The 10000-nt window shown below is 39.4% G+C and overlaps 1 protein-coding gene across 3 annotated transcripts in view; it reads left to right on the forward strand.

The window, feature by feature from the left end:
• Window positions 1-3949: 3949 nt before the first annotated feature.
• The window catches only part of LOC119594973 (beta-galactosidase-1-like protein 2), a 24756-nt gene continuing 18705 nt past the window's right edge, over window positions 3950-10000 (forward strand). Inside the window, exons 1-2 of one of the 3 annotated variants that reach the window (XM_037944105.1) lie at window positions 3950-4095; window positions 8390-8602. In XM_037944105.1, coding sequence (XP_037800033.1) covers window positions 8397-8602 — 206 coding nt within the window. In that variant the 5' untranslated portion in view covers window positions 3950-4095; window positions 8390-8396. Of the gene's footprint in view, window positions 4096-8389; window positions 8622-10000 lie in introns of those variants that run through there. The other 2 variants (XM_037944108.1, XM_037944107.1) reach the window with 2 other exon arrangements.

Consider the following 10000-nt stretch of genomic DNA (forward strand, 5'->3'; position numbering starts at 1 on the left):
TCGGTATACTCACACCTACGCACCATGAAGGTTAAGAGAGAGAGAGAGAGGAGAGAGAGAGAGAGAGAGAGAGAGAGAGAGAGAGAGAGAGAGAGAGAGAGAGAGAGAGAGAGAGAGAGAGAGAGAGAAATGGCATAATGCACGGTGAACCTATACTGTTTTTGGGCACAGAAGCTTCCCGTGTGCAAAAATGCTTAGAATGGCGAAGATAATGCTATACTGCGTACAGTTGCCCCAAAGTTTAATCTTTAGTTATTGATAACTTTATGGGGTCAAGCAGGTTAATAAATAAACAATGGACAATTTCCAAGCGCCATATTGTCATATTATGAGTCATAGATAAAAATATTTTCAACAGTCATGGTGTACTGACAGTGAATTATTGAGATTCTGCACAAACAAACAAAAAAAAATCTGGTTTTGGAATAGGGGAATCGTGTTATAATTCCGACAGACTTTATTAATTAAAACAAACGAATTTGCATTTAATTCTAACGGATATTCGTGCATGTATTCTAACAGATGCTTAAGCAAGCTAAAATCACGGGAAGCTTCTAGACCTACAGGTCCACCGAACATCACGATCAAGCATGTTAGATTGCCATGTTATTGCATTTAATTCCAAACTTTCTAACGATTATTTCCAGCAGACTGTCTAGCATGTTATAATCCCAAGAGATTCTAGCATGTTATAAGTCCAAGAGATTCAAGCATTTAATTCCATCACACTTTCAAGGATGTAATTCGAAAAGTTGCCCTATCATAATGCCAACAGGCGCTCTGGCATGTCATAATTCCAACACATATTCTAGCATGTAATTCTAACAGACCCACAAACCTGTGTTCCTCTAGCCCGCCACAACGTCCTTGCACGTAATTACAGCAAACGCCTTAGCATTTAATTACAACAGACTTTATACCATGTCGTGATTCCAACAAACGCCTCAGCATTTAATTACTACAGACTTTACACCATGTAATTCCAACATATATTCGAGACTGTCCCATTTCCAACAGGCATTCTACCATGTAACTCCACCAAACGCCCTAAAGGGCTCTCTAAATACGGGTTCTTTTTCTGGTCCTTTTCATAAAGCATCTCCCGACAAAGGAATGAACGTCACGCTTTGACACAGAGCCGCAGTGAGATAAACAGTGGCCTCGGAATCTTACAGTACTTCGTAGGAGATTGTCTTCTTGATCAAAGAGCATACCGGGCTTTTAAGATTTTTGTGTATTGTGGTGATTGTATGTTTTTTTTTTTCTTTCTTTCTTTCTTTCTTGAGATTCTGATATGGTAGTTATATGATTTTTATTTATTTATTTATTTGTTATTATTTTTTAAGTCTTTGTCACTGGGATACATATGTTTTATTCAGTGCGATCTTTAGGATGAAGTTTCAAGAAATATCATTCAGTCTACGAGCAAAAGAAAAAAGAAAGAAAGAAAAAAGTAAATGCTTGGTCGCTCTATCTGACATCCAAAGGGAAGGGTTGGTGTAAACAGCTTATGTAACGCAACACAAAATTTTGAACTTAAAAGAAGCCAAAGTATACACCTTCGGATCGCCAATGTAAACAGCTAACCTTCGAACATAATCACGGCATCCACTGTTTCCAAACGACCGTTGTGACCGTTCTAACGTATTCCGTCCTCTTGTTTTCTTCCAAGCATGTGATTTCGTACACAGACACCTTCCGGACCTCGGTTCATCTCAACATATACCCATATTTATACCATATACAATACTTAGGAACTGCAGTACACAAATGAGAAAATAAATAAGCAAATAAGTAAATGCACAACGAAGAGAAAGAAAGTACGCGCCTACAATCGCAGATAGGGTTGGGGTGCCTTGGCTGTCCTCATAAGCGTCAACGATTGCATGATTATGCTCATCACGAGAAGTTGTTTATCACAAGACCAATCTCATCCCCAATCCTTTCTGTCCCTAATCGCGTCTTCCCCCTCGCATATATGTGGTGGCTAAGGGGTTATCGTTAAATCGGGATTAGGCAAAGCTCTGCCCTGAACCATAGACTAGATATGCATACGGATATATTGGAACAATTAATTCATCAAGGTTGCTCCTAATTAGACTCGGTATATAGCGGGACCTATTACAGCACACTAGTTCATCACAGTTGCTCTGAATCGTAGAATGGGTATCTACAGGGTCCTATTAGAACCAATTACGTCATAAATGATGTGAGTAATAAGAAACTGCGCTTACAGAGACCTGCTACAAGCTATTAGTTCTTCATCATTGTTATTCTTATTGACGAACTGGGCATTAAAAACCTATTACTGCTTATTACTCCATCAGTGATGTACTGCATTACAGAATAAGTATGTAGAGGGACTTATCAGATCTAATACTTTATCAGAGTTTAATCATAGACTAGATATGTTGTCTATGATTAAATAACGTATTATTTCTTCTGTGTTGCTTTTAATCACAGACTGGTTATTATAGAGGTTATTACATATTATTTTATTACATACTAATTACGAAGAGAAATCTATAACAGCCTATTCGTTCACCAATTTTAATCAATGGTGATATATAGTGACCTATTACTTATCTTTAACTTCATCGGTACTTCATCACGGTCTGGGTATGTAGAATGACCTATCACATCCCATTTCTTCATTAGTATTGCTCTTAATCACGGACTGTGTAGGTAAAGTGCCCTATTACTACTTACTACTTCATCAGTATTGCTCTTAATCACGGACTGAGCATGTAGAGTAACCTATCACTATCTATTATTTCCCTAATATTGATCTTAATCACAGACTGGGTATGTAGAATTACCTATTACATCCTATTACCTTATCAATTGTGTATTTAATCACAAACAAGGTATTTAGAAAGATCTGTTACAACTTCCCAGTATTATTTCAAAGCATGGGCTGGGTATCACAACATATTACTCTATCAGTGATATGTTTAACCATAGACTTGTTACGTAGGTCCTAATACAGCAACTATTTCACGTCTTGCTCTTAATCATAGTCTAGATATGTAGAGACCCATTACATCCTATTAGTATAGTTCATAGTTCATTCGTACCAACTTCTTTATTCTTATTACTGGTGTAAGTCCACCAAGGTTTACTAGTGCATTACTAATGCTGCTTCAATTCTTAAAGCAACAGGTCCTCCCAATGGTAAAAGGTTGTCCTCTGGCTATACAGGAAGGTCTATTTTCGTAACACTGACAGGAGCTACTTTGAAATGATCGACAAGGGCAGCTTTAGTATTACTTCAACTTCCTACGACGTTCAGATCTCCAAAAGACACACCTTTCAAGCGGCTAACCTGAACCGGCCTAATAGTCACAGGTCCTCCAGTTCGAAAGTAATTCGTGTTGTCCACAGTAACTTCCAGTGCTTTGGTAAGATTTCGCATTTGCTCTTCAAAAAAACGAATAGGGAAAGAAGTGAGGCGGTTCAATATATTGATTTCGGTAGCACACATGGAAGGTGTGTCTTTAGCATACAGTTGGCAGTACTGACAGGTTTATTTCAAGTATAGGTCTACTTCCGGTGTCATACTCGGCCTCGTCATTCTGTTTTTTTGGCAATACTTTCGGGCGTCACCGCTGACTACTAGGGCTATTTTTAGTATATATGTATCCGCTGCTAGTAAGTTTTACCCTTCTTGTGATATACTTTCACTTCCTTGCAGCCAGAGCGAATGAGGCGCAAATTATCCTTAGGAGGAATCTACGTGTTGCTTTGCCCGAGAGATGTATGGAATTTTTTTTTTTTATATCACCAATCTTTCCGAATCGCTTTATATCTCTTTCGTTTTAACCGTATTAAGGTAGTTTCGCAGGCGTATTCACGCAAAACAAATAAAAGAAAGTGGATAAACTAGTCGCATAAATAAGCCAAGCAGTGGTATCTCCACGACGTAGCTATATCGCTGAGTCATCGCCGTCTGAGGCGGCGGGCGAGCGCGTGCGGCCCCGACTCGCTCGCAGACTCGAGTACTCATCCCGACCAGTTTAGTCAAGCTGCGTCTTCGTTTCGCCGCTGTTGCTCTTCTTATACCCGCCTGGTCGACGCCAATTCTCTGGTAGGGGGGTGAGTTACGAAGGGGTTAATGTCGTTCGTTTTCCTGTGCGAAATCTCTCCCTTCTTTAGCTCCCTTTACTTAGGGGAGCAGAGGCGCAATGTCTAGCGCGGCGGTCTGGTTTTCCTTGTGATCCGTTTATCGTCCGTTTAAGGCAGCCGCGACTTTGACCGGATATATATCACGCCCGTTGACTATTCCCGCTTTCATTCGTCCCCATCCCCCCCTACCCCCTTCCCCTCATCCCCTACTCCCTCCCCTCCCTTCACCCCCATCACCCCTACCCACGAAACCGTACATAATCACGCCATGAACAAATTCACACCACACACACCCAACGCAAAGAAAGAAAGAAAGAGAGAGAGAGAACCCAACATCCATCACTATATACAAAACAATAAAAACAACAACAACAAAATAAATAAAACAAAATAGAACAAATACCCCCCCCTCAAGAAAAAAAAAGCACAACGAAGCTAAAGCCGCACCCGAGAACAGGTTCCGGATGAGGGAACACGTGATAGCGATGACGTAATGCGTGACGGCAAGTGCGCTCCTTCACCTACATTTTCGCCCGAGTTGCTGCTCCAGTGACCGGCCTTGTGGGACGGGGAGAGGGTCCATCTCTCGCCTTATCTTATCGTTGGCCTTTTTTATTATTTATTAAAGCTATTTAAGTTGGCTTAGCATTTAAAAGAGAGAGAGAGAGAATGTACATGAATACCCATACGAATTTCGTGGTATGTTAATTTTCCATTAATGTGGAAGCCCAACGTTTTCCGAAGAGGAATATCTCAGAGAGAGAGAAAAAAAAATAGATTTCTTATTATACATACAAATATTCAAGGCATATATGAATCTTCAAATTATAATGATATGCACATTGTCATAAATAATCCAGAATGGCTTAGTCCCTCTTGCAACAAGGTCCTCGTCCGTTTTCTTTGAAGCAATAAAGGCGAGCATACCACAGTGACTCCGGTGAAAGGTGTATTATTATTATTATTTTTTTTTTTTTTTTTTTTTTTTTGTGTATGTGTGTGTGTGTGTGTGTGTGTGTGTGTGTGTGTGTGTGTGTGTGTGTGTGTGTGTGTGTGTGTGTGTGTGTGTGTGTGTGTGTGTTTGCGTGTGTGTGTGAGGGAGAGGGAGAGGGAGGGAGGAGAGGGAAAAGGAGAAGGAGAGGGAAAGAGAGAGAGAGAAAGGGAGAGGGAGGAATAGAGGGAGAGAAAGAGATAGAGAGAGAAAGGGAGATAGATAGATATAGTTAGGTAGATAGATCTTTTTTCTTTTTAACGGTAGGTTTATGTCTGAGCCGCCGTGGTTACAGCATGATACTTAATTGTAGTTTTCATGTTGTGATGCTCTTGGAGTGAGTACGTGGTAGGGTCCCCAGTTCCTTTCCACGGAGAGTGCCGGTGTTACCTTTTAGGTAATCATTCTCTCTATTTTATCCGGGCTTGGGACCAGCACTGACTTTGGGCTGGCTTGGCCACCCAGTGGCTAGGTAGGCAATCAAGGTGAAGTTCCTTGCCCAAGGGAACAACGCGCCGGCCGGTGACTCGAACCCTCGAACTCAGATTGCCGTCGTGACAGTCTTGAGTCCGACGCTCTAACCATTCGGCCACCGCGGCCCCCAGGTAGATAGATAGAGAGAGATAAATAGATAGAGAGAGAGAGATCATTATGCACGGTGAACCTATACTGTTTTTGGGCACAGAAGCTTCCCGTGTGCAAAAATGGATGAATATGATAAGTGTGTGTGTGTGTGTGTGTGTGTGTGTGTGTGTGTGTGTGTGTGTGTGTGTGTGTGTGTGTGTGTGTGTGTGTGTGTATGTATGTGTGTATGTGTGTGGTGTGTGTGTGGTGTGTATGTATGTGTGTGGTGTGTTGTGTGTGTTGTATGATTGTGTGTGTGTGTGTGTGTGTGTGTGTGTGTGTGTGTGTGTGTGTGTGTGTGTGTGTGTGTGTGTGTGTGCGCGCACGTGTGTGTATGAGTTCACATGTACTCATATCAGCCTACCTATCTTTTCCAATCTCATGATTAGTGTAGGCCTATTTTGATTCATTTTCGCAATTCATGTTCTAAGGTCCATATGACAATTAACACCCCACATTTTTAAATCACATTTCCGAGCATTTGCAATTAAATGTCGAGGTAAGAGACATATGGTAGATTTAATGGATATATTATTTAGACGTAGGGAGGGGTCCCCATATGCCATTGGTTTCTGCTGAATTCACCATTAATATCAATCCTAAGAGACAAAAAAACATTCGTTTTTTTCTTTATATATATATATATATATATATATATATATATATATATATATGTATATATATATATACATATAGTGTGTGTGTGTATGTATACATATACAGTATATATATATATATATATATATATATATATATATATATATATATATATATATATATATATATTTTTTTTTTTTTTTTTTTTTTTTTTTTTTTCAAGTGCCCTGTCCTATAAGGACGTTGGCGATCATGGATTTCCATGGTTTTCTAGGCAATTTAGAGTGGTGGTTTGCCGTTGCCTTCCGCCCGGTGTTTTTATCGAGTCACCATCTCTATTTACCCGGTTCTGGGACCGGCACTGACCCGGGCTGGCTTGCCCACCCAGTGGCCAGGTAGGCAATCGAGGCAAAGTTCCTTGCCCAAGGGAACAACGCGCCGGTCGTATATATATATATATAATATATATATATGTATATGTATATATATATATATATATATATATATATATATATATATATATATATATAGTGTGTGTGTGTGTGTGTGTGTGTATTATGTAAAGGCCCCACCCCCTAGAAAAAAAAAAGTTAAAGTTGTGAACTGCGATATTCAGTTTTCTTCCAATTCTGCCAAAAAAGAGACACGTTCTAATATGCTTACCTGCGAAGGAGAATGTCTACACTGATAATTACACTTTTTTTTATGTAGAATGGTGGAAGCTTGCACTTCTGAAAACAGTTACACCGTCGACTCCGGAAATCACTAATGCTTTTCCTCCCTGTACAGTCACGGACAAAAATCGTGACCGTGGACGAAGCTTCGAAACTCTCCTAACCGAAGCACAATTATCCTCATATGGGAGTTCGAGAGGGAGTATGCAGTAATAGAATGTTTGGAGATGGAAATGAAAAGCAAGCATGATGATAGACTGTTTTATGTAAACTCTCTCTCACACGCCCATACATACGAACACTCGTGTGTGCGTATGTGTGTGTGTGTGTGTGATATTTTTATTTACATTGATTTATGCCACGGTCGCCTACATCTATTGACAAAAATCTCTCTGGTTAACAAATCGTGTTTTGGCAGTTTTTTCGCCTTATCTGCACAAAAAAGTGGGGATGGATGGCCTGGCTCAAGGGGAAGAAATACATAAAAAAAAAAATGAAGTGGTGATATAGACAGTAAACAATGAACAGATTTGGTAATAGGATTTATTTTTTGTAATTTACCTCTTTATTTATTTTTATTTGATGATAGGATTTTTTTTTATTTACCTCTTTATTTTATTTATCTTTTTATTTGTATTTCAGACTTTTTTTTTGTGTGTGTGTGTGTGAATTTTGTTGCAGATAAATGGCTCCACAAGTGCAGCCACCAACGAATTAATAAGTTGGCTCGGTGTGACGTCACCTGATTACTGCATTCCCTTGAATTTCGTGATTTTTTTTTCTTATGTAATTAATATCAAAATTGCTATTATTCTCAATGACATCATGGCTGTTATAATGTTATATATGTCCTTATAGCGAAAATGAAGATCTAAAAAAAAAAAAAAAAAAGGAATCCGAAAGTCAAGGAAGAAGTGAGATAGGTACTACTAGCAATTGCCTCCTTGGTGATTAAGTACATGATAAGCCATCTATGTGTACACAATTAATAATATGAAATCACAGTCAACATACCATATATCCCATGTCATCCCAGCACAAAGGGTTAATAATCTCAGACCATAGCTAATGAAAACCGTTGTTTCAATTTGTAAACAAAACAACGGAGGGAGAAAATACATGAATATACACCTGCGTGTATTTACTTCCATTCATTATTCCACTTTCACTCTGCCTGGCACGAATCCTTCCCTTGTTTCGCCTTGATTATTGCTCCTTCTTTTACACGATACGTGTGTCAATAGGGGTCTAATATACACATTTCTAAACAGACATAATATACAGGGAAAACATTCCGACGTGTGGTACATCCCATTCAGAGGGTTGTCCTCCTCAATCTGTTGGATTCCTGATTTTAATTTGCTCACTGTATTCACAGGACAAAAATGCCATATATCAACAATGGCGTCTACTGCACCTTTGGGAGAGGCTACACGAATTCTGCCCTAAAGCGAGAGGGAAGTTGCTTTACCCTCGACAACCAGCCCATCAGGATAGCGTCGGGAGCCTTGCACTATTTCAGAATCCATCCCGACCAGTGGCCCGACCGCTTGGCTAAGCTTCGCGCTGCCGGACTCAACTGTGTCGAAACGTGAGTGGAAAGAAGGATGGTGAGTCTAGTGGTAGGGTGAGTTTGAGCTACAGTTAGCTGTAGATGGCCTGTAGGACTAGGATTGGTATAGGTAATCTACTCCATTCTTGGTGTATGCGATGCTTTATTCAGATATCATGGCGTTATTCATGCTGAACATATGCTGCTAGTTCCCAGTATACATTCAGCATATATCAAACTAGACAACACATACGTGGCAGTGAGAAGATATAGTACATTAACTGCAACAAAATCAGAGGCGAGACAATGGGAACGCAGGTAGAAACAGGTGAATAATGATTGGGGTCGAACTCGGGTGTTTTGCTGATAACATTCCCTGGTGTCTGGGAGTGTAAGGCAGTAGAAGAATTATGCACACACACACACACACACACACACACACACACACACACACACACACACACACACACACACACACACACACACACACACACACACACACACACACACATTTTGGATAACAGGGGATCTGTATTCATCAACACCAACGCCAATACTGACCGTAACGAAGACGAGACAAAACAAAACACTCCCTAATAAAAATAAAAAAAATAATGATAACAACAACAACAACAAAACAACAACAACCACAACAACAACAACAACAATAATAATAATAATAATAATAATAATAAACAGACAAAATAAATCACAAACATCCGACCGACAGAGTAAACCAAAATGGCCCAAGTGAGTCGCGCGCAGGAGATGCCCGGGTCGACATGTCACATTGTTAAGTTCCCTATATCGATCCTCTCGCTCGGGTAAAGAGAAAGGTCAGACTACGAGGTGGATGTGGAGCACGAGGGGTTCCAGTCCCGACTCGACGCTATGTCGCAGGTCCTCCGCCAAGGAATTAACAAGATTGCACCTGCCCCTCGCTACCGTTGCAGTGCATTTTCGCTTACGGTCCATTACACAGTTTGCCTCCGCTTCGATCCTCCCCCCCCCCCCTGCCTCTACCATTTTCCTAGTACCTTTCTTCTAATATTTCCTTTCACTTCTGTTCCACTTCCTTTTTTTATATTCTGTTCTGTTTCCTTTTTTTTCTCCATTTTGTTGTATATATTACTTTTGGTATTCTTTCACTTTCTATTATTCCGGGTCTGTTATTTCAAGCTGTTATTATTACTATTATTACTTTTAGTATTATTATTGTTGTTATTATTATTATTATTATCATTATCATTATCATTATCATTATCATTATCATTATTATTATTATTATTATTATCATTATTATTATTGTTATTATCATCATCATTATTATTATTATTTATTGTCATTATTATTTATTATCATTATTAATATTATTATTGTTGTTATTATCATTAGTAGTAATACCATAATTATGGTTAGTATCATTATTAATATCAT

Source organism: Penaeus monodon, chromosome 35, assembly GCF_015228065.2.
Source record: "Penaeus monodon isolate SGIC_2016 chromosome 35, NSTDA_Pmon_1, whole genome shotgun sequence".
Lineage (NCBI taxonomy): Eukaryota > Metazoa > Arthropoda > Malacostraca > Decapoda > Penaeidae > Penaeus > Penaeus monodon.